Source organism: Ambystoma mexicanum, chromosome 6p, assembly GCF_040938575.1.
Source record: "Ambystoma mexicanum isolate Mex_15411 chromosome 6p, UKY_AmexF1_1, whole genome shotgun sequence".
In the NCBI taxonomy this organism is placed as follows: Eukaryota; Metazoa; Chordata; class Amphibia; order Caudata; family Ambystomatidae; genus Ambystoma; species Ambystoma mexicanum.
This window is the reverse complement of record NC_090935.1, coordinates 304,873,937-304,899,578: the sequence shown is the minus strand read 5'-3', so window position 1 is coordinate 304,899,578 and position 25,642 is coordinate 304,873,937. Positions and strand designations below refer to the sequence as shown.

The window sequence follows — 25,642 nt, the reverse complement described above, 5'->3', positions numbered from 1 at the left end:
TCTCTTGAGACAAGATGTCCGAGCACGGGCTGAACGAACAGGGACCACGGAAAAGCAGGTCACAGAAAACACGGTAGGCCTGAAGGACACCATGAAAGAAACCGCAGCACTGCAACAGCAAATAAGAAACCTGGAGGGAAGGGTCGAAGACGTGGAAGGGCGAGCCAGAAGAAATAATGTCAAAATGATTGGTCTCACTGAAGGGGAAGAAGGAGCGAACCCCACAAACTTTGTCGAGAACATGCTACTGCAGGAAATCAGCCCGGGCATCCTCACTCAAGGCTTTCAAGTTGAAAGGGGACATAGGTCCCTAGCCAGAAAACCGCCGCCCGGGGCCCCACAACAGCCCATCATAGCCTGGATATTAAATTATAAAGACAGAAAAAAGATACTAGAACCCTTCAGGAAAGGCGGTAAAATACAAAGAGCATCGGCCAAAATCACAGCATACCCGGATTAAACCCTGCAAAGTGCAAAAACAAAGGAAACACTTCACATCTGTGAAGAAGGGGCTCTGGGAATCTATTCTCAAATATATGCTGTTGTACCAGGCGAGGCCAAGCCGTCTTCTTTGATACCCCGGCGGATGCACATAAGTGGATGGACACAGAAAACCTGCCACCGGGCGCTGACAGACAAGCGGTAGACACTGCGGAAGCATGATGCGAGTACCTCATAAGTGCCGGGGGGAGCACGATTGGACCAACGGCAGACTAACTGCAGGGAGCATCAAACCCACACGAAGGACAACCTTTGGCGCCAGCTCCTTTTTGAGGACAGCAGGACCAATCAATGCAGACTCCTGGAAGTCAGGAGCACGTTGCAAGGAAGCGTCCTTTACCCAAGACTGTTTTTTGTTTTCGGATACTAGCTGTTACATATTCGCCCGCTGCACTCCAGACACCAGTGGACAAGACAACTGGGGTGGGAGTGGCAAGCGAGAATACCCGAGCACAAGGTACAGAGCTGTAAAATTGTTGGGGGTTGGGAGGGAACAGGGGTTAGGGGATAGTTTGGAGACAGCCTACAATAGCACAGAACTCGCACGATAGGAACATTAGACCATTGGGATACACAGAGGATCTAACCTATGATGGAGGATCTTAAGATAGCCTCTTGGAATGTCAGGGGGCTCAATAGTTACATTAAGAGGAACAGGATAATGACATACTTGTGCCGCCAAAAGATAGATCTAGCACTCCTACAAGAGATGCACCTTACTGATAAGGAACTAACTGCTCACACTAAGAGATCAAATAGCACCACCCTGGGCTCGCCATATTCGGCATACTCTAGAGGGGTATTGAAATGGATAGAGCCGACGGTACCCTTTAGGGTTCTTAAAATGGTCAAAGATAAGGAAGGCAGGATGATTATAGTACAGGGCTTCTTGGAAAAAAGGGAATTGTGTATTATTTACACTTAACACCCCATACCATGACACTGCAGCCTATTTCCACTCATACTCGCAAAGTGGCCTACATAGAAATTGCACATTAGTGTGTGGTGGAGACTTCAGTTGCACATTAAACCCTAAACTTGACAGATCAGATAATAAACTCATGCACCCAGCTCCCTCTGCTTAAGTTCTGAACACCTTGTTGCAAGCGTTTAAACAGACCGACATTTTGAGGACCCTTCACATGCAGGTCCGTGGATATTCACATTACACAGCCCCGAAAAACCTAGTTACCAGACTAGATTATGTTTTCAGAGGTGAGGAAACCCTAGGTGAATTTACGACTGCGGAATATAAAGCCAGGTACAGTCGGACCACGCAATGCTAATAGTCATATCATGTGTTTTCCCTCCTAGAACACATATGCCAACCTGGTAGCTCAGAGGTGAATCCCTGAAAGAGCAGGTGATCTGTAAACACCTTAGAGAGGGCATCAAAGACTACTTAGAATGCAACATTGGCAGAGTAGTATCTGCTGGGAAATTATGGTAAGCCTTTAAAGTGGTAATTAGGGGAATAGCAATAGCCAAGGCAGCAGGAATACAAGCCACAATAGAGAGGGACTTATCCAAGACGGAAACCGCTCTAGAAGAAATAGACCGCACAGAGAGTATGACCAAGGAGTGAACCCAGGAAGCTAACCGTCTGAAACACAAATGCTTGAAACACTGGGATAAATTGGGCACACGGAATTACACAAATTATTTAGGCAAGCAACATGCAGAGGGGTATAAGCCTGGACGTCTGTTGGTCAGGCTATACTAAAGTAAATCTAAGCTGGATACAGTATGGTCAATTAAAGGTAAGGATGGACCGGCGTGCATGACGCAGGAGGGGATAAATAAATGTTTCCTTCACTATGCAAAGGATCTATATGCAGAGACATCCGAGATACAGCCCTCCGAGATAGGCGAGGCCCCGGCACAGGTAGACCTCCCGAGGTTAGATTTCGGTGCAGCTGAACCATTTGAGGCCCCCATAACTTTAGAAGCATTAAAAGCCACTATCAGAGGGCTGCCAACTAGCAAGAAGCTGGGAACAGATGGATTATCCAGTGAATTTTACAAAGAGTACATAGTGGATATCACGCTCCCATTGCTAGCAATGCTGATTGAAACATTTGATACAGAAGCCCTGCCGATGTCGCTGAGGGAATCTATCATTGTACCGCTGCTGAAAACAAATCAACCCGACACAGACTGTGGGTCATACAGACCTCTGTCGCTGCTAAATCAAGAAAGGAAAATATTCACAGCCCTACTGGCCAATAGGCTCAAGATTGTAATAGCTAAGCTCATACACCTGGACCAAATGGATATGTGCCGGACAGGAACATTACATGGAGCCTACGAAGGTTGCATTATGCAGTTGCCTAACTAGAAGCAGTCAAGGTATTTGAGTCGGTTAGATGGCCATGGTTGCTAGCTACATTGAAAAGATTGGGCATGGGGCCCAAATGCATTTAATGGGTACAGCTGCTATATAACAGGCTGGTTGTGAGAGTCAAGACAGGTAACCAGATTTCAGAACAATGTATGTTTGGACAAGGTACGAGGCAGGTATGCCCATGGTTCCCCATGTTGTTTATACTGGACGTAGAACCCTTAGCAGTGAATCCCCGGAAAGAGTACCAAGAGGAAGGCATAGATGCACATGGCAGATGGAATATGATTTTACTTGTATGGCGATTTATATTTACAACACCCAGAGATCAATTTACAATACATATTGGACGTGTTTGAGGGTTACGCTGACTTTTCAGGCATCACGGTTAGTAAACAGAAATCGTGCTTCTTCTCTTTGGCTGGTTACAGAGGGAAACCACTGAACACACTACCAGTGCTGCCGGTGAGGTGGGAGGTGGAAACATTTAAATATCTGCGAGTTGAAATCTATCATGACCCGAAGGCCGAATACACATAAAATACACAGAAGGCAGCAGACAAGGTTGGGAAATCCATGGACTTCCGGGGTAGGTTTCCCCTTTCACTGATGGGCAGAGACGCGACACTGAAGATGGTGGTGCTCCCTAGGTTTCTTCATTATTTCACTAATGTCCTGTATGACATCCCTATGAGCTTCTTCAAGAAGCTAGGCACTGCATGTCAGGGGTTTCTATGGCGCAACTCCAGATGTAGATTGGCACTTACGAAATTACAGAAACCATATGACCAAGGGGGTATAAAGGTGCCCAACTTCGAGGTGTATTTTGTGGCAAGTCAATTACAGTTCATCACAAGGTGGTTGTCAGACAAAAAGATACAAGATACTCCTCCACTGCAACCTGCGTGCACTCCATTCTTTCTAAAAGAAGTAAAAGGATACATGGGTCACAATTGCCAATGCCTCTGTTCTTGCTGTCGCTAGGGAGGTCGATATGGCATAAGGCTTGTATTTTACTCGGGAATAAGGTGCCCTATTCTTCTCAGATCCCACTGGTGGCACTAGGAGCAGACGACCAGCAAATTGAAATGTGAGGAAGTATTGGGAACCCCTGGGAGTGGCGACAATTGTGGACCTGCTAAGAGAGGGGAATCCAATGGACTTCAGCGCACTCACTACAGAAACGGGATTACACGGAGGGCAACATATACTACACGCCTCTTCCCTCACAAGGCTGAAGCAGAAATGGCCAGAATTGGCAAGGGAGTGAAAACAAGATGAAGCGATAGAAACGCTATGGTAATTGAAGAAGGCGGCCACGCAGTATCGAAGGTTATACAAACTAATTATGTCCCAGCGTGGAAATGATCTGGCACTGACCCATCATAGCTGGGAAGTGGACCTACAGGAACCAATAACGGACACTGAGTGGAAGAGAGTGATAACATAACAAAAAAGTGTCCAGAAATGCGAAACTTCAGCTAGTACAGTTCTATATAACCCCCAGGGTATATTGAACCGCCCCAAAAATTTCGAGATTAAGCAAGTCAGCAGAACAATGTTGCCCAAAGTGTGGTCTGATTAACGCTGACATGGTGCATATGTTCTGTGCCTGCAGAATGATCCAACAGTACTGGTAAGACATACGGTCTCCCACAGCCTGCCTGCTTGGTATTTGTGCATGTCTGAGACAGGACCTGGCATATATCCTGGGAAAACGCAGGATATCGATGAGCTAGAAAACACACAAAGGACTGGAGGCAACGCTGTGGTGGGGGGACCTCCAGAAATGGTCATTAGCTGAGACCTCAGTTTGGCAAAAGGGAGAAAAACAAAGACTTGGACTCTTGGAGGCATTTGTTTCAGGAACTGTAGGCCTGTGCACATACTACAACCCCGACAGAAGTAAAGACCCCATCGCCAATGATGGAAGAAGGAAGATAGACACGAATACTATGTACAGACCAAACAGCGAATGGTACTGGAAGTAACGCAGGTGGCATAGGCTAGTAGGTGAATGGGAGGTGTTGGGGGGAGGGTGGTAACAGGAAGCAGACTTAATCATTTGTCCATTGTCAAGTATATTCATGCTAATGTCGGTAAGTTGTGTAAGCGTTAATAAAACGCATTTTAAAAAATCCTTATACCAGCCAAACTGCCAGATCTATATAAAGGAACAAGTTATTTACCTGTAACTGTTGTTCTCCAGCATGGGTCTGGCATGGATTCACATGCTCATGAATATTCCCCGTCGTCATGCTGGGAATCCTCGGTTATTCCCCGTCGTCAGGCTGGGAATCCTCGGAAAAGTAAAAATCAGTATCAGTTTCGTTTCTGATCTGTCTTTCGTAGTAGTAACCAATCACTGATCTCTGCATCATACTGACCACAGCCAATGACTGCCATCTCCCTAAGCCCCGCCTCTGGCAGCATCTTCAGATTTGGTAGCACGTGAAGTGGCAGTATGACCAAGTGAAGAGCCGCAGAGGGGTAGGCGGGAGGGTTCGCATGTGAATCCATGCCAGACCCATGCTGGAGAACAACAGTTACAGGTAAGTAACTTGTTCCTTCTTCAGCATGGGGTCTGGCATGGATTCAGATGCTCATGAATATAAGAATACATAGCAGTACACACATGCACAACCACGGGAGGTGGCAAAGGCTCAACATTAAGCAATACAACAACTCAACATTAAGCATCTCTTACCTCCTCACCAGGCTCACCTTAAGCGAACAGGTTGCGCAGCACTGCATGGCCAACCCTGGACTCCTCCCTGGAATCCCGATCGACGCAGTAGAATCTCGTGAAGGTGTTCGTCGACCTCCACGTATCAGCCCTGCAGATGTCCAGCAGGGGCACACCAGATAGGAACGCCGTAGTAGCAGCGATCGCTCTGGTCGAATGGGCTCTCGGACGGCCTGGCAGCGGTCGGTTAGCCAACCGGTGGCAGTGCATGATGCAGCTGGAGAGCCATCTGGAAATAGAAGACTTCGAGAGAGCCTTCCCTTGATTCACAGGTCCAAAGTTCACAAACAGCTGTGATGTACTCTGAAAACTCTTCGTGTGGTCCACGTAGAACTTCAGCGCTCTAGCCACATCCAGCGAGTGCAAAGTCCTCTCGGCCGGCGAAGGAGGAGACGGGAAGAAAACAGGTAACACCAGGGGCTTGTTAAGATGGAAGTCCGACGGCACCTTGGGCATAAAGGAGGGGTCCGTCCTAAGCACCACCCTCGAGGCATGGTGCTTTGCAGGATAGGGCCTGGATCCATCCCACTCGTCGTGCAGAGGTAATGGCCACCAGGAATGCAGTCTTCCACGACACAAACTTCATCGGTGCGGAGTGCATCGGCTCGAATGGGGGCCCCATGAGCCTAGTCAGCACCACGTTAAGTTCCCACGCCAGGGCCGGGGCCTTCACCGGCGGGAACGACCGGAACAGTCCTTTCATAAACTCTTTCACCAGTCGATGGGACCACAGGGACGTCGGTCCTGTGGTTCTGGTATATCTGGAGATCGCCGCCAGATGAATCTTAATGGAGGCATGGGCTAGCCCAGCCTTTGCCAGCGATAGCAGGTACGGCAGCACTTGAGGGGCCATAATCCGCAGGGGGTTGATCTTCTGTGCTCGGCACCAGATAGAGACCCTCTTCCACTTGTGACCGTAGCATTTGAGAGTCGAGGACGCCCTGGCCTTTGCAAGAACCTCTCTGCAGTCGGCCGGTATATCGTACCCTCCAAACTCTAGCGCTGCAGGAGCCAATCCTGCAGGTTCAGCGACCCCGGGTCGTGGTGGAAGATGGCGCCTCTTTCTCTGGAGAGAAGATCCACGTCCGCCGACAGCTTGATGGATGGGGGCGTTGACAAGTCCAGAAGGTCCGGGAACCAGATCTGCCTCGGCCACGCCGGTGCGACGAGGATCATCCTGCACCGGGACCTCTTGAGCTGGTTGATGAGTCGAAGCAGCAACGGCAACGGAGGGAACGCATACAGATATAGGCCGTCCCAGGGGAACGAGAACGCATCGCCAATGCTTCTCGGCTGGGGAAACCTGCTGGCGAACCTCTGGCACTTCGAGTTCGTCGCTGTTGGGAACAGGTCGATTTGGGGTTTGCCCCATCGTCGGAAGAGTTGATCCACCTGAGCCAACCCCGTCGTCGTAGGCAAACTCTGTTGCCCAGCTGGCGGAAACCGGTATCGGCAATATCGGTTGCCACCGTTATGGCGTGGTCCGACGCCACCTCGCCTTCTTGAAGTATTTCCAGGGCCTCGGACCTCTTGTCGTCCGGTAGGAAGTCCAATATGGGGGCCAGTTTAAACCAGAGCTCCCTGTCGTAACGGGCCACGATCGCCAGGGCGTTGGCCGCTTTGATCGTCGTCGCCGCCGCCGACGAAATGACCCGTCGCCCCATGGCGTCCAACTTCTTTCCCTCACCGTCCGGAGGGGAATTCGACGTTGAGGCTCCTGACCCCGCCGCTTTCTTCTTCGCCGAAATGAGACGACCGAGTCTGGCGTTGGCTGGGCCCTGAGGCACAGGGGAGCGGTCTCGGGGACCCGGTACTTCTTCTCGTACCGGTCCCGTTTGGCTGGTGCCGTTGAGGGGTTCTTGAGTACCGACAGGCCCTCCTCCCAGATGTCATCGATTAGAGGCACCGCGATGACAGTCTTCCTCTTGGCCTCCCGGCGCTGATAGAGGAAACCTTCCTTTTTCTGCTCCTCCGGGCAGAGTTGGAACAATTCGGACGCCCTGGCGATCATGGCATGGAATGAGCCAATCTTGTCGGGCGGAGATGCCCGTGCGACGGGAGACCCGTTCCGTCGTCTTCGTCCTTCAGAACCCATCGTCGAGCCCACCGCACCGTCATCTCCCGACTCGTGGGAGGATGAGGAGGGAACTGCAGGCCTTACGGGGGCGAGCGGAGGAGAGGGTTAGGTCCTCAGTCGTTTGTTCTGAGGACTTCCCAACGGTCCAGGTTGCGGGTCCTCCGGACTGGCCCGTGGTAATCTCGTCCTTATCTCAGAGCATAAGGACTGGATCGCAAACAAAATGGCCGCCGAGCTATCCTGAGGCCTATGTTCCGGCTGCGCCAAAAGGGAAGGCTGCTCTTCCTCACCATCGTCGTCTTCCTCGGTTATCTCCCGAGGATCTTCCTTGCGGGACCGAACCTTCTCAAATTGTACTTCGAGATTCCTCGCGACCTCGGTCAGTTCCCCCTCCGAGGCTGACTCCGAGCTCGAGGAGGCTACCGTACCCCCCCCGTTTTCCATCACGGGGGCCATGACGATGGGCTGAAAAGAGGATTCCCTCCTTGGCGGCAGGGAAACTCTAGTCCCGGAGGCAGTCTCCGCTGGCTGGGTCTCTGCCGGCTTGGCCAGAGTCGCCGCAATCGCCTCGATAGAGGCCTTTGCCTGCTGGGTAGGGGCCTTTACCACCTTAGGTGCGTCCTGGACCTTCTCCTTAGGGGGAGGGGCGACGCCTCGCTCCCCCTCTCCCGTGATCGGACGTGGCTTCTCCCGAAGCTTACCCGGGGTCTCGGACTTCCTCTTCCCCGAACCGGAGCGCTGGCTCGTGGTTGACGGTGCCGGGGAAGGTGCGCCCTGCCTGGCGACCGAAGAGCCCGACCTTTCGGCGCGCCCGGAGCCAGCGGACTCGCAGCGCTTGGCCTGGTGTTGGGCCCCCGTCGCCGGGGCGCCCGCACAGGACGTAGAAGCCCGCTCGGACCCTTTCTTCTTCTTCTCACCCGTTGAGCCCTTCTCCAACCAGCTGGCGAGACGGGATCGACGGTCCCTCATGGTCCGCTCCGACAAGTTCTTGCAGAACTGGCAGTCCTTCTGTACATGAGTCTTGTCCCCATGAAGACAGTAGAGACATCGCGAATGTTCGTCCTCCTTAAACACATTCTGCAGCCCGCATCCAGGGCAGCTGCGAAACAGCTTGGTCCGGGTGACGAACTTACGTCCTGGGCCATCTCGAAGTAGGCCGCGAATCTTCTGGAATCCTCCAAGAGGTTGATTCGACGAAATCTTCACCCTTGAGGGGCGTAGGAAAATCCCACAACGGGTACCCGTTAACGGGAGTAGAAACGGTGGAGCTTGAGGCTCGATTAACCGAAAAAATGTGAAAATTCACCTGAAAAAGCGTGAAACACGCAGCAAAAGCTCGAGAGCTAAGCACGAGGACTCCCAACACTTGAACGTGCGGTAAAAATCTGAAGATGGCTGCCAGAGGCGGGGCTTATGGAGATGGCAGTCATTGGCTGTGGTCAGTATGACGCAGAGATCAGTGATTGGTTACTACTACGAAAGACAGATCAGAAACTAAACTGATATTGATTTTTTCTTTACCGAGAATTCCCAGCCTGACGACGGGGAATAACAGAGGATTCCCAGCCTGACGACGGGAAATATTCATGAGCATTTGAATCCATGCCAGACCCCATGCTGGAGAATACAATATTCCTGAGGCTCTCGCGAGGGAGGACCTGAGGTCTTTGGAAGCACTGAGCGATTTCATGGGTAGGGAGAGTTAACTGCATGGGCGTCCCTCGCTAGGTATGTGTCAGATGGTTGGACCTCACCACCCTTCTCCTCACCTGTGGCTTCCTCTGGTTTATCCTTGGAGTGCTTGGAAGGCCTTCGGGGACTCCTGGTGTCTTCCTTTGCGGGCTTGTCTCTGGACTTCCTATCGTGCAAGTAGGGCCTGGCTCCCTCGGAGGCCACCTCGACAGGGAGTGGGACCTGTCTCGGGGGGCCCCGAGGAGCCAAGGTCCCGCAACAGGGAAAAGACTGATGGACAGTAAAAAACCCTGTGTAGTCTTCCGGAGATCGTGAAGAATATTATGCACTCCGATGGTAGATGTGGCTGTTCGTGATCCGGAGTGAACCAGGAAATCGTGGATCAGGTAAGACTGACCGTCCTCCAATATGGATACAGCTGAGGAAAGGAGGCCGGAACCGATCCGTGGGTTAATTGGCAGGACGTAGGTAAGTAGATAAAGAGAAGAGCTTAATGAGAAAAGAGAAGAGGGGTAATAGATAGGAAGAAAGCTGAAAAGTCCCTACTTACCAGATACGGCAAGATCCACGAAAAGCACAGGGAGGAACGCGTAGAACGCGAGAATGGCGGCTAGCCGCTAGTGTGAATGAAAAAGACGCAGAGCGTACAAAAGTTAAAGAAAGTGAAACGGACGAGAGCCGTGAAAGGGAAGGGGGAATCAAAGCAAAGCCAGCAAGCGTAAGGGTACGCTGGCGAGGAAGAGAAACTGCAGAAGGCACAGGAGGTGGTTTAGCAGAGATAGTCGAGCGCTGGTATCACGAAGGAATAACACAGATACAACGCGCTGAGAGGGGGGCGTGGCTTGCTTAAATAATGAAGGCGGCCATGTTGGATGAGGACTGGCCCGCTAACAGAGGGTTCTCCGCGGCGTGATCTTCCACTTCTGCCATAGCTTCCATGGGTGGATCCTGACAGTATAACCCTTCTCTCTCCGAAAACCCCCTGGTTTTCCCGGATATCTCAGGTGGAATTCTCTCAATAATCTTGGGGCATGCAGATGGTGCCTGGGTTCCCAGGTTCTTTCTTCCGGGGAGAACCCCCTCCAATGGACGAGATACTGTAGACTGCCCTGGCGATATCGGGAATCCACCAGGTATTCCACCTCATACTCCTGTGGTTCTACCGTGGTCGGAGTCTTGGTCTTCCGGAGCTTCCGTGAGAAGGGATCCTCCTTATATTCCTTTAGTAGTGAGGTGTGAAAGACTGGGTGAATCCTCTGGAGGTGCTTAGGCAGGTGAATTTCGTAGGCCACTGGGTTTATTTGTTTTAGGATAGGGTAAGGACCCAGATATCGTGGTGCGAACTTGCCGGTGTGTATCCATTTGGGTAAATATCTCGTGGATACCCAGACCCTTTGTCCGGGCTTCCATTCGGGATTGGGTCTCCTACTCCTGTCGGCCCACTTCTTTTGTGAACGTTGGCTGTCCTCTAATGCTTCTCTTGCCAGCTTATGTACCTTCTTTAGTTCCGATAACCGGTCATCTATGGCGGGGGATTTGGTGGGTTGTATTCCGGACCAAGGCATCTGCTGAGGATGGTACCCATAAGTGCAATAGAAAGGACTCATTCTCGTGGAGGTGTGGTAGTTGTTGTTGTAGGCGAATTCAGCCTGTGCAAGATAGGAAGACCAGCTCTCTTGTCTGTTGCTGCAAAAACATCTTAAGTACTGCTCGAGACCGGCATTGAGTCTCTCTGTCTGACCGTTGCTTTGGGGGTGATAGCCGGACGACAGTGCTCGATGTATTCCCAACTGTTGACACAACAAAGTCCAGAACCTGGAGGTAAATTGGGTACCTCTGTCAGAAACAATAGTTCGAGGCAGTCCATGCAAGCGTACTATATCCCGGAGGAAGACAGAAGCCGTTTTTGGAGCTGATGGAAGTCCCTCCAATGCAGAGAAATGGGCCAGTTTACTATGTGAATCAACAGTCACCATGATTGCGGTCATTCCCTCTGACTTCGGTAAGTCAACAATGAAATCCGTGGACACGTGTTCCCAAGGCTGGGTGGGTAGGAAGGGTTGTTGTAATTTGCCTAATGGTTTGCCTGTTTGATATTTGTTGGTGGCACATATCGGACAGGCCGAAACATATCTCTTAACATCCTTGTGGAGTTCTGGCCACCAGAATCTTCGGCTTATGAGGTCCTGTGACTTCCTGATACCGGGGTGTCCAGCGAGGGGGGCATCATGACACCAGGAGAGGATCTGTTCCTGAAGTCCTTTAGACGGGAGAAACAACCCAGTACCATGGTAGTACAAACCATCTTTGGCCAGATTGACTGTGGGTGGTACGGTAGATAGCGAACCGTATTGGGTGGTAAGTTCTTGTAAAAAGAGTGAAACACCTGCCATGATCTTAAGGTTGGGAAGCAAGAGATCGTGATCTGAATTATGGTTGCCTTCTTCTCCTTGACATCTGGAGACAGCATCTGCCATCTTGTTCTCTGATCCTGGTATATAAGAGATGTGAAATTCATATTGAGAAAAGAAGTATGCCCATCTGGCATGTCGGGCGTTGGTACACTCCATCTGTTGTAACATTCTAAGGTTGCAGTGATCCGTTCGTACCTGAAATGGGTGTGCTGCTCCTTGTAACAAGTGTCTCCACTCTTGACATGCCAATTTGATGGCTAGTAGTTCTCTTTCAAGAACGGAGTAATTCCGCTCGCTTTTGGTCAAGGTTTTGGAAAAATACGCCACGGGATGTGTGAGACCGTCTTCTGCTTCTTGCAAAAGAATGGCTCCCACTGCTCCCCCTGAGGCATCCGTTTCCATAATGAATGGCTTAGCTTGATCCGGCTGTACCAATATGGGAGCGGAAGTAAACAGCTCCTTGAGCTGTAAGAAGGCTCGTCTTTGTTCCGGACCAAAGGAGTACTGAACCCCCTTCTTAAGGAGTCCTGTGATGGGTAACATCAAGTTAGAGAAGTTGGGAATGAACTGGCGATAGAAGTTAGCCAGCCCGAGAAAAGACTGGACCTCTTTAACACTTCTTGGCTCCTTCCAGTCTAGAATAGCCTTTATCTTTCCTGGTTCCATCTTGATCCCTTCCTTCGAGAGGACATAACCTAGATAAGAGACTGAGGTCACTTCGAATTGGCATTTCTCTGGTTTTACCAGGAGATGATTTGTTCGGAGTCGATGTAATACTCTTTTGACCTGTTCACAATGGTCCCTTAGCTCTTGAGAATAGATCAGAATGTCGTCTAGGTAAACGACCACTGAAACAAACAGCATGTCTGAGAAGATCTTGTCAATGAACCTTTGAAAGACAGCAGGAGCGTTTACCAGGCCAAAGGGCATAACACTGTATTCGTACAAGCCGAAGGGGGTTCGAAATGCGGTCTTCCACTCGTCTCCCGTCCTCACCCTGAGGAGATGGTAGGCCCCTCTAAGGTCCAGTTTAGTGAAATAAGAAGCCCATCTGACAGCTTCTAGGATGTCCCTTATGAGAGGCATGGGGTAGCGATCGCGGACAGTAATCCGATTTAGTCCTCTGTAGTCTATACAAGGACGTAGCTCTGTGGTGTCCTTCTTTGGAATAAAAAACAGAGAAGCCCCCCCTGAAGACCTTGATTCCTGTATAAGACCATTCTGCAGGTTGTCATCCAGATATCTTCTCAAGGCCTGTCTTTCAGAAAGGGACAGAGGAAACATCCTGCCAAATGGAACAGTGGACTCCGGGGTAAGTTCTATGGCGCAATCCTCTGGTCGATGAGGAGGCAGGAGTTTGGGTGTAGTGTCTTCGAAGACCTCGGCGTATTCTTGGTACTGACGGGGAACCGATGAGACCACCTTGAGGAGGGGGGTTCCTTTGTCCTTGTCTTCTTTGACTTGATGGGTCGATCTGCAATATTGTTCACAGTAGGGAGAATCAAAACGCACGCAGTTGGTAGACCAGTTTATCTGCGGATTGTGCCTTCTAAGCCAGGGTATCCCTATCACCAAGGGAAAGTGGGCTGCTCTTATGAGGTCGAATACCAGTAGTTCCTGATGTTCTCCTAGATCCAAACGTACGGGCAACGTTTCAGATAGGATCGGGCCTGAGGACAGGGGGGTACCATCGACTCCTTCAACCGGAATGGACCTTTCCTTTCGCCTAAAAGGGATCTGCTGCTCTCGAGCCCATCCTTCATCCATAAAGTTCCCTGCGGCACCGCAATCCAGCATGGCAAACACCTCTACACATGAGGTTCCAGTCGTCCAAAGTTTGACCCTAAACACCATCAAGCTGTTATCTTCTTTTAGTTCTGCTGGTCTGGTAAGGTTGCAAGGACTGTGTCTTGATCCCCCGAGACCTCCCTTGCAAAGGACCGAGGGTGGAAGTTTTCCTTCCTTCTTGGAGGAACTTCAGGGCAGTCTCTGAGGAGATGTTTTGAAGAGCCGCAATACATGCAGAGACCCGAATCCCTGCGTCTTTTACGTTCCGCAGGCGTGAGAGGGCCTCGGGCTGCCCCAATCTGCATTGGTTCCTCTTGGGTGAAATGTTCCCTGGTAGGATGAGGAGTCAGGCTGGATGAGGGTTGACTGGGACGAGGTCTTCTCCTTTCCTGGCGACGCTCGTTGAGACGGTATTCTAACTGTAAAGTGAGAGACATTAGATCCTGAAATGACGAAGGGCGAGCCACCCTGGCTAATTCGTCCTTCAATTCATCCTGAAGTCCCCTCCGGAATATCGTCTGTTTTGCAGATTCCGGCCAGTCGGTCTTCGTCGCTAGTTTTAGAAAGCGAGATATATAGGTCTGTACATCTGTGTTCAGGTCGTTCGAATCTGCTCCTGAATAGGTCCACAAATAAATCATAATTAGCCAGTGCTGGATCGTTTTTTGTCACCAATGGGGTGGCCCAGGCCAAAGCATTCCCTGTGAGGTTGGATATTAGGAACCCTACCTTGGCTCTGGCAGTATTGAAGGCATGAGGGCGAAAGGCGAAATATACGTGGCAGGCGTCTAAATACTCCTTTAGTCCGCCCGGGTGGCCATCATATTTTCCAAAGGATAGAGGCATGGGTGGTAGGTCTCCTTGGTCGTCCCTGTGTAGGACCACTTGCTGGCGCAAAGCTGCGTTTTCGGTCTTCAAGGATTGGACTTCTAGGGTTAGTCCCTGTAATGCTGCAACCAGCTCTTGATACTGCTCAAGGGAAGCCATGTGTCTGTCTGGGCGTTGTATTCTGTCAGATGGTTGGACCTCACCACCCTTCTCCTCACCTGTGGCTTCCTCTGGTTTATCCTTGGAGTGCTTGGAAGGCCTTCGGGGACTCCTGGTGTCTTCCTTTGCGGGCTTGTCTCTGGACTTCCTATCGTGCAAGTAGGGCCTGGCTCCCTCGGAGGCCACCTCGACAGGGAGTGGGACCTGTCTCGGGGGGCCCCGAGGAGCCAAGGTCCCGCAACAGGGAAAAGACTGATGGACAGTAAAAAACCCTGTGTAGTCTTCCGGAGATTGTGAAGAATATTATGCACTCCGATGGTAGATGTGGCTGTTCGTGATCCGGAGTGAACCAGGAAATCGTGGATCAGGTAAGACTGACCGTCCTCCAATATGGATACAGCTGAGGAAAGGAGGCCGGAATCGATCCGTGGGTTAATTGGCAGGACGTAGGTAAGTAGATAAAGAGAAGAGCTTAATGAGAAAAGAGAAGAGGGGTAATAGATAGGAAGAAAGCTGAAAAGTCCCTACTTACCAGATACGGCAAGATCCACGAAAAGCACAGGGAGGAACGCGTAGAACGCGAGAATGGCGGCTAGCCGCTAGTGTGAATGAAAAAGACGCAGAGCGTACAAAAGTTAAAGAAAGTGAAACGGACGAGAGCCGTGAAAGGGAAGGGGGAATCAAAGCAAAGCCAGCAAGCGTAAGGGTACGCTGGCGAGGAAGACAAACTGCAGAAGGCACAGGAGGTGGTTTAGCAGAGATAGTCGAGCGCTGGTATCACGAAGGAATAACACAGATACAACGCGCTGAGAGGGGGGGTGTGGCTTGCTTAAATAATGAAGGCGGCCATGTTGGATGAGGACTGGCCCGCTAACAGAGGGTTCTCCGCGGCGTGATCTTCCACTTCTGCCATAGCTTCCATGGGTGGATCCTGACAGTATGGGAGACAGAACCTTTTTCACCAGAAAAAAACCTTCTCCTTTAAATTTAGATATATGATAGGATATGATAGGTTATTTTTAACATGCTTAATACCCAGAGGTTTCTAAGCGCAGACCCAGGGTAGCGAAGCTGGGTTGCTCTGTGTCGTCTTGTTTCCACTATCCTCCCGAGACACGTGGGAGGCACATGGGGCTGCGGCCCTTCGAGCATGCAGATCCCGATTCCGCCCCAGCGACCGCCACTCCTCAGTCCCCATCGACGCATCGACAATATTATCATTGCATAATGACACCAATTGTATTAGGGGGTGGATGGTGGGACGTATGGAGGAAATGGGACTATGGACTAGGAGTACGTTAGTCACCGCGGTAACTTATAATTACTCCTACGTTATTTCCCTTTTCCTCCACACCGCATGGGCGATTACATCTGAATGTAGCCCATGGTGGAGAGGTGACCCTCCTTAAGAAAACAAGTTCCTTAATACTGCCCGTCCAAAAGCTGCGTCTGACCTAGAGCCGGCATCCAGACGTAGTGCTTGCAGAAGGCCCTGCTGATGACTTGCCACGGGACATGTCTCTGGAATGCGACCGCTGTGGCCTTGGCTCTGACAGCATGGGCATGCATGTTAGCTGGAAGCGGTTTCTGCTGCCCTTCACAGGCCTCCTTGATGACTGAAAACCATCCACCTTGCTATAGAGGCCTTGGAAGCCTGATAACCGCCCTTGACCCGCCATAGGTGACAAAAAGAGCATCCGATCTTGGACATCGACAGTGCAGGACCCCCAGAGCATCATCCTTAGGATCCACAAAGAACGTTGATAAGACTATCTCCTCGTTTAGATGGCAAGAGGAGACTACTTTCGGCAAGAACGTTGGATGCGTTCTCATGACCACCTTATCCCTGTGGAAGGTAGTGCATGGTTCTGAAGCCACTAGCGCCTGGATCTCTCCAACTCTGCATGCGGACGTAAGACCCACCAAGAGAGCTGTTTTAATGGTGACCAGCCTGATGTCCGCGGATGCCATGGGTTCGAAAGGTTTGTGCGCCAGGGCGCCCAACACTACATTGAGGTCCCACACAGGGTGCGGTTTCTTTTGAAATATATTTATTAGGTTTCTTGATGGGCAGGTAGAGCGTGGTGAGGCCCGCCAGATGTCACTGAACCACCGGGTTGGAGGAAGAGACAACTTTCTCCTCTAGTTCTGGTATGCACCTATGGCCACCAGGTAGGTGCAGCATGTGCCTATTTGAACCCCTGAGTGTGCGAGATGCGCAGAGGATAGCACAAAGTCGCCCAATGTGCACGTAAGAGGGTCAATCTCCTTAGAGTCCGCCCAGTGACAGAACCTAGTCCATTTACTTTTGTGCTGGCTCCTAGTAGCATTGATCCAAGCGGCCTGAATGTTTTTTTTTATTCGTATTTATATAGCGCACAACAGCCCGAGGACATTGTGGCACTTGTTACAGTACAAAGCTTAGTTACTTAGTTACATGGTCATTAGCAATATATATACAGGTTGCAATATAGTTACATAGTCATTAGCAGTATATACAATGGTTACAATATAGTTATATTACATTTGTGTTATATTACAATATACATGGCAGAAGTGGAGGAGGCAGTCCTCCACTTGCTAGTTGAGGAGAGTGGCCTTGAGGTTGTTGCGGAAGACAGAGATGGAAGTTTCAGCTCTAAGGGTGGCAGGGAGTGAGTTGCAGAGTTTTGGTGCAATATAGGAGAAGCCTAGATCTCCCGCTGTGGCTCTCTTTATGCGTGGTATGTGCAGCTGGTTGGTGTACTGAGCTCTGGTGGGGCGAGTGGATGCTGTCCTTGATATTGCTTATGCTGGAGCGGTTTTTGTTGATGCACCTGTGAGTGATGGTGAGGATTTTCGGAGTAATACAGTCTTTGACCTGGAGCCACCGGGCTTCACGTCTGGCGTGGGATATATGGTCTCTTCTAGGGATGCTCATGGCGTCTCTGAGGGCATTGTTTCGTGTGATTTGCAGTTTGTGAATGTTTTTGGCAGAGGTGCCAGCTAGAAGGGCGTTGCAATAATCGAGTTTGGCTCCTATAGTTGCTCTAGCTATGGCCAAGCGGTTGGGGGTGGATAAGTAGGGTTTAATGACATTGATGAGTTTGGTGCTGAATGCTGATGCAGACGCTATGTTAGCCTATGACAGCCCCAGATGTTTTAGTGTGACAAGCTCTGGAACCACGCTGCAAGGGCCAACTTCTGCGGGCTGGGGAGGATGACCCTGGCCCCCCTGCTGCAATAGAAGTTGAGCCAGGCCCAGTGGCAGGTGAATGGGAGGCCTGTCCGAGAGGCTGAGCAGTTCTGAGAACCATGGTCTCGCCGGCCGTCATGGAGCCATCAGAATGATGCTGAGGTGACACGATTCTATGGATCTATGTGAAATCACTGCAGCTGATTTTCCTGCGACGGAAATGTTTGCATGGGAAATGCACAAATACAAAATGTTCATACATTTCCCATGAAAACATGCAGGGGTGTCCCCCGCAACCCTCGCTCACTATACTGTGTAGTACAGTGAGCGGGATGTTGCAGGGGACACCCCTTCTGCCCCCGTTTTGTTTTTTGTTCTGTCAGGAGAACTGCGGGGGTGTCCGCCAGAACCCCACTCACTGTAGTGAGCGGGGTGTTGCGGGGGACAACCCCAGACCCCTCAGCCTTTTTTTAAAATGCATTTTTCAGACCGACCCCACCAAAAGTTCGAACTTTTGGTAGTTCGAACTTTTTGTGGTGTTTGTTTTAGGTCTTTTGGTGGGGTCGGTAATTTTTATTCAGACATTTTGTCCTATTCTGATTTTATTATATTGCAGATCACCCGGTGGACAAGGGGAGTGGGAGGAGATGCATATGCTGTCATGCCGTTCCACTGTATCTGGAAAGCATCTCCGAAGGAGCCAGGGCCCTGCCCAGACACTAACTGCAAGCACTTCCTGTTGAACCAGGTGGCAAAGAACTCCATCTGAGGATGCCCCAATCTGCTGAAGATCCCTTGCAGGACCTGATCGTTCGATTGCCATTCATAATTGTCCACTCACAGTCTGCTGAGCCTGTCTGCCTCCAGGTTGGATTCACCCAGGAGGTGGATTGCAGTCAAGTAGATGTTCTCCAGGGCCTACCCCCACATGCTGACATCTAGACAGCACCGAGGGGTGGACCTGGTTAATGTAATACATGCTGGTGGAGTTGCCCATTTGAATGAGGGCCTCCTTGCTGCAGATAAACAGCAGGAACGCATTGAGAGCGAGCTAGATAGCTTTCAGCTCCAGATAGTTCATATGGGACTCCTGCTCCTGGAAGGACCAAACTACATGGACGCTGTGGTTGTCCAGGGTAGCGCACCAGCCTTCCAGGGAGGAATCCGTGGTGGTGGTGACGTGAGGTGCTGCCTGCCGGAAGGGCTTGTCTGTCCACAGTTTGCAGTACGTGGACCAGCAGCCAAGGTCTTAGTGGAGAAAGGGAGGAATGCTGACAAGCTCCGCTTGGGAGCCCTGCTCCTGATTCCATGATGCTGCAAAGTGCAGCTGTAATCTCATCTTGAGTCTCATGAGAGGTACAGTCAGCAGGAACGCTGCCATGATACCCAACATATGCTGGTACCACCAGGCTGAGGTCACATCTCTGCTGAAAAAAACACCCATGGCCCTTCTGATGGCCGTGACCTTGCCCTCCTAGGGGAAAACTCTCTTGGAGTTTGTGTCCCAGATGAGGCCCAGAAAAGTCAGGCTCTGTGTAGGCTGCAGCTGAGACTTCTTGAGGTTGATCGAAAAATCCCAGTTCGTGGAGTGTGATCATAAGGGCAGAGGAAGTGTGGTGCACTGCCTCAGGGGATCTCGCCCTGACGTGCCAGTCGTCCAGGTATGGGTAGACATGGTGAACCTGGGCCCTGAGAAGGGCTGCCACTGCATTCATAAGTCTAGTAAAGACCCAGGGGGCGGAGTTGAGGCTGAAGGGTAGAACATTGTACTGGAAATGGAAGCCCATGATCCTGAACCGCAGAAAGGACCGATGAGGCTGCCAAAATGGGACATGTTGATACGCGGCCTTCAGTTCCAGGGAGCAAATCCAGTTTCCCCCTGCACAGTGTCACCGCAATAAGCGCTGGCGTAACCATCTTGAATTTTTTTTGAAGCGGGCGGGAGAGGTCAGGGTGGAAAGGTCCAACACAACTCTCAGGCCAGCCAGGTTCTACTTTTGTATGGCGAAAATCCTGGAGTAGAAGCCCATGCCTCGCTTGGAGGCTTGGACTTCCTCCACTGCCTGGCTCTCTACGAGCGAACAAATTTCCACCAACAGAGTTGTTGTCCCAATCTGATGGAGTAGAGGGGAAGAGGGAGGAGAGGAAGAATTGGTAGGCGGTAACCCATGGACACTACAGATAGGATCCAGGGATACGCGAACTTCGGACGCCAAGACTGACGTGAACGGCAAGTCTTCCCCTCACCAGAGACATGTGAACCCGAAGGGGCGCGTCATGCCTTCTTTCCCTCTGAGGCTGAGGCTGGTGCGGATGAGGGGGACTGAAAGAAGCCCTTGTTCCCCCCCATTCTGCTGTTTGCGCCGGTGCTGACTCGGTTGTCTCGACCTCCGTTCTTGGAAGCCTCAGAACCCAAGGAAAGCCTGGGTGTATGCCTTGGGCGTGGCCTTCGTGAGGATAAAGACTTTGTAGTTTGAGAACTGTTTTTCTTTTTATCTAACGCCTCATCGGTGGTGGAATGAAAAGGTCACCACCCTCGAATGGCGGATCCAATATGCATTCCTGGACATCCGGGTTGAGCTTGGTAGCTCTTAGCCAGGAAGTCCTTCTCATGCCCGTGGCAATGCAGATGGCACGGCCTGAGGTGTCAATGTGCGCAATGGTAGACTCCATGATGTCCTGGGCCACCAATTTAGCTTCTGCCAAACCCGCCTTGAAATGTGCGTGGCTCTGCACCGGATGTTCTTGGAGGAAGTCAGCTATTTCCCGCCAAAGCCTCTGGTAAACGGCTGCCAGCATGTTGTCTGAGTTGGGGCAGTGAGGCGTTGGAATAAACTTTCTTTCCGTAAGCCCCCAAGATCTTCTCCTCCTTAGCTAGAAGCAACGAGGAGGCTGAGGACGACCGAAGCTTGGAGTAGAGTGAAGCTGCATCGATCACTGAAGAGTGCGGTTGAGGGTGTGCCGACAGCAAGAGTGGATCCCCCCTCCAATTGCCAGGCTTGGCCGAATGGGGTTTAAGCCACCCTTTTTTGGCCAAGGCGACAACGTCCTTTTGCATCGGGATGCCTGTTCTAGTCGCGGGGCGTAGAGTGAGGACCTCAGCCAGGACCCCCACCTCCGGTCGTTTGACCTCGGGCTGAGGAAGCCCGAAGTATTCTGCCAAACCTGAGAGACGTTCATGGAAGGCCTTGGCAGAAGACAGCGTGTTGGGGTCCTCCAGGGTGTCTGGTTGGTCCGGAGTAGGTGGAGTGCTGGGCGCTGAGGGCTGCGGTGTAGGAACCAGAGCCGGTGGCTGCTGCGGAGGCTGGTGTGGAACCGCCTGAACTGTGGGAGGCAGGGGAACCAGAATCTAAGCTCCTGGAATGGGCAGCATGGGCTGCATTGGGGCCTGCAGCGCTGGAGCCATAAAAGGAATGACTATAGGCGCAGGCAGAGGGGCCGGAGGCAGCATGTCCCGGATCACATCCCGAAGGATGGCACCCATCTGAAGAGATCTCATGAGTGTGAGGAACTTTTCAAAAAACCTGTCCTCACAGGCCGGTGGGGTGGTAGGTGGTATTGACAGGGTAGCCGACGGCTGCTGGTGCCCGTGCATACTCTGTCTTGCCGGTTGCGGGGTAAATCGGCCCTGCAATGCTGATGGATTAGCTGTAGGCCACGTACCTGGCTGAGACCAGTCCCAACTTGAAACTAGTTCTCCCACCTGCTCCACACCAAGGGGCGGTATCGGATGAGCTGCCATTTTGTCTGGCGTGGCTGCCTTTTTGTCGGGCTGTATGCCACGTGCCAAAGTCGTGGTGCTTGCCTCACTGGGCCCGGCCTCCTCCAGGACTCTTGGCGGTGGAGCATGAGACCTACACTGCACCTCAGGATGGGGCCTGGCAGGAGTGTTGCCCTCGGCCGCATCACTGGTAGTGTTGCGTACAGGCGCCACCTCAGACATCTTTCCGGTACTAGGGCGTAGCCCCTCGGGTGCACACCTGGTAAAATAACCTTCCAGTCCCTCAGCACTGTCCCCAGAAGGATCTAATGACCCCTCGGCCTGGCGGCCGGTAGCTGTAGTAGCCTCGGTACCTGTACTGGTGAGAGAACCTGACTGGTCCCTCCCGCTCGGGCGTTTCCTTGGGAAGGAATCACCCTTGCGGGGTGCGATGTAAAAAAGCGGCCCTACCTTGGGCCTTGACTTGAGCCTGACGAAGTGCTTCAAGTCCTCTGGGAGCAACATTACTCGAAGAACTTCCTCCACCGAGCAAACCTGTTCTTCAGAGCGCGCAGTGTAAGCACATCACACACTGTACAACCCTCCCAGCCATGATCGGGGCCCAAGGCAGCTGAGGCAAAGAGCGAAGGGGTGAGATGTAGGAAAGGGCCCTTGGCAGGCTGGACACCTGCGAAGCCCTATGACGTCGACATGCGCCAGGGAGGAGTGTGGCGCCAGAAGACAGAGTACCTGATTCAGACCATAAAACAGAAGACAAAGTATCCGGGGAAGAGAGCATGGTATTACCAGGCCGAAGCCAAACCCAGGAGCACTGGTGAAACTGGCCCGTTCACGTCGATGCAGAAAAGGGGGCTGGGGAGTGGCGCCGGTAGGCAGAGTCAGAGGAGTGCCTGACCTGGCCAAACATGCAGCAGCATGAGAGCTGTTTTTGGACCAGGTAAGGAAGCACAACAAAGATGCCACTAGTCTCACCTGATTAAGGTTTCAGGGGTTACTTGAAGTTTGAGAGGATGGTCTGATATTGCTAAGAACCCAGCAAGTATGTGACCCTGTAGTGGGGGGTGGCGAGGAGGGGAAAAAGGGAATGGAGGTTGAGAGGAGTACATAATTGTGTAGCTGCTGCGTGGGGAAATATCTGGCCGTTGAATATATTACCTGCACACTTGATACATCTCCTCTGGGGGGCAGTGGGAGGGAGGGGGTTGGAACGGGTAGGTTAGGAAATTGGTCAAACGGAATGGTTATTGTTAGTCAATTTGGTTAAAACAAGTTTTTTTTTTTTTTTGTTTATTAACCCAATTTGGGTTTTTTTTACAAAATCGATGTGCCATGGCGAACTGTATTTCGTCTTATCGAGGCTACTCAGGACACCACTCAAAGGTCCGCAGGTCCGGTTTAACAAGTTATTGTGTAACAAAGCTGTCATGGGAAGATATAACCTGTTGTGCTGAAAATGTCATTAAAAACATTTCAAATTAACAAAAAATGAAAGAGGCCATCTTAGTAGCCACAACAATGCAAATCTATATTAAGCCTATTTATTGGCGTTGCTTCACATTTTAGTGTGGAGATGAATTTGGTTCAACAGTCTCCTGGTTGTTGTGAGAATTTAATTTGTTCAGCCTAGTTACATCTGTGGAGAGGAAGATGTGTTGGATGAACAGGCCACACACAGAATTGTGGTCTCCTGTATGTTTTCCCTACGACTGTGGGTCTGAAACCTTTAGCTCACCAGATGTTTTTGACACCATATTCCATCAGCCCCAGTCCGCATAGTCAATGGCGAGGGATTGTGGGAGTAATAATCCAAAACATCTGCAGAGCCTAAGGTTGCACACCCCTTCTCTAATTATACTACTAATGTATGTGGATAGCACATGAAAAGGTGTATATACAATTAATGGCTAAGGTGGGTATAACTAACGGGGGACTGCTATGTCGATGGGGTGTTTGAGAAAATGTGCCTTATTTTGAGTAAACAAGTCAGAGTTGATCCTCTACTAGCCTTGTATGGGCGCACAATAGTGTATCCCAGGCACATACACAAACTGGGGGGGTGGCGGGGAAAGCTTTCTTTTGGTACTGGCGTATAGGAGAGTGGCCATCTCCTGATAGAAGGGGCTGCTACCCAAAATTGAAGAGTGGATGGAAGACATAAACTACTATTTATTTGTTTATGACTCGCAAGTATTTACACAATTAGTATAACAATTAATACAACAAAGGGAACACAATTCATAAATGTACAATCCATATTTCTCTGCATTTAAAGTTTTCAGTGTTACGTTTGCCGTATCCTGTCTTTTTAGTTTCAAAAGAATGCATATACTGCTTGTGAAATATATCACTTTGCTGTAATTATGTTTTTCCTTTTTGGGCACTCCATGTTGATTTTTGGTTTTTTCCTATACCACTAATGCATTTCAAACACATTTTTCATCATACAGTGTTAGTTACACCATGGTTTATAACTGCATGAAATGGTAACAGTACAAAAGAGAAACTGTTAAAACACAAAGAATCATGAGCAATTAAAACATTTTAATTAAATATTGGATGAGATTGATTAAAAAAATGAAATAAGTTTGCATTTTTAAAACAGGCATAGACTTTGGTAAATAATACAAAAGTGCAGCATGCATACATACGTAGCTGAATATTCAAACAGGCCATAGTAAGGATTGAACATCTCCTTGGATAGAAGGAAGAACCATTCTCGGGCTACACCCCCATAGTCGAGTCCTTTTTCTGACTCAAACTCAATCCACAACCTCGCTTTCAGGACATCTGGCCGCTTCACAGACATGATCCTCCTGTAGGACTCCTCGAAGATGTTATTCCTGTGGAGCTTCATTTCAAATCTGTTTGGTATATCAGCCTGGAAAATAAAACCTCAGTCGTTGGCTCACATTGAGGTATTATTGATTTTAACTGCAGCTACCCAACTGAAGAGTCTAATGAGCATGAAATAGCAATTACTATTACATCTCAAGCACAATGTTGCTCACCATTCTTTTCTAGCAATCTCCTCTTCCTGATCACTGACCAAGATTCAGAGCTTGAAAATCATTGCTGGATTAGTCCAGCTCACATCACTGTTGACACTTTGTAACTCAATGAATTCTGTACACATACGAGGCAATAAAGATAGTAACCTAACTGCGTGACTAACAGCCTCTATTCCGAAGCAAGTCATCATTACACATTATAAACATACGTCTTTGGACAGTGTTTTATCTAAAGAGCCACAATATGATTTTGCTTATTCTGCTCTATGTAATGCGGAGTGGGGGTCAGTTCAAAGCAACAATGCAGGAGGAATACTGTAGGTGAAAACCCAAACGGCAGCCAAACAATACAGTGAATATAGGTTCTAAGAAGAAAACCTATGGAAATAAAACTGAAAACCTGACCTAGACTTCGTTTTGAAAAAGGTCAATCTTGAAACGAGGCCTAACAGAAAATTAGATTACCTCCACCCCCTTGCAAAGTACATCAAAGCCACGTCATAGAGAGGCCATGCACACATGCATGTTACCCAGCCACATTTCCCCACTCATATGCCCAAATCCTCTACTCCACAGGCAACTTGCAGGCGGTGGGGAAACCTGGGGAAATCTGGGAGTCATTCTACCTATAGATATTTACAGGCATCAAGTCAATCTGGTGGTCACCTTATAATAGAGGCACCTTTATCATTATCAACAACCCCAATCATCAGTAATAGCAGTAGAAACCGCTAGAAACGATAAGGCAACATTTTCTGTACAAAACTGTATAGAAACTATGTGAAGTAGCAATTGCAGACGATCGTGTGAGGCAGTGTCAAAATGAAATCAAAAGATACATGCCTGTCAAAGCAAGGCAGTGTTATGCCTAGTGCAAGTACATGTACCAAATGAGATACCAGTCCAGTAGGAGAAGTATTTCATATTTCAAGACACAAAAGGCAAATACCTTTGGAAGCTTGTTGACGTATTCTCCCTGGTCTTAAAAGTTAAGTAATCACGAAGCAGGAACCACTCCAGACCAGGTACATAGAAAATGAATGCTTATTTATTATGTCTTAGTTACAGGTAAGGTCAGATATGGAGAGAGGTAGAAGAGCATCCTTCTGGTTCCTGTATCTCTCCAATCATGTCCCAACAGTCACTTAGGGAACTCATCATACAACCATTCAATATGCATCAAACAATTCTA

At 50.1% G+C, this 25,642-nt stretch overlaps 1 protein-coding gene across 13 annotated transcripts in view; it reads right to left on the bottom strand.

The window, feature by feature from the left end:
* Positions 1–25,642, bottom strand: part of NEDD4L (NEDD4 like E3 ubiquitin protein ligase) — a 2,900,454-nt gene that overhangs the window by 594,742 nt on the left and 2,280,070 nt on the right. For all 13 annotated transcript variants that reach the window (XM_069627054.1, XM_069627053.1, XM_069627056.1 and 10 more), the window contains one exon: positions 24,091–24,320. In XM_069627054.1, coding sequence (XP_069483155.1) covers positions 24,091–24,320 — 230 coding nt within the window. The remainder of the gene's footprint in view (positions 1–24,090; positions 24,321–25,642) is intronic.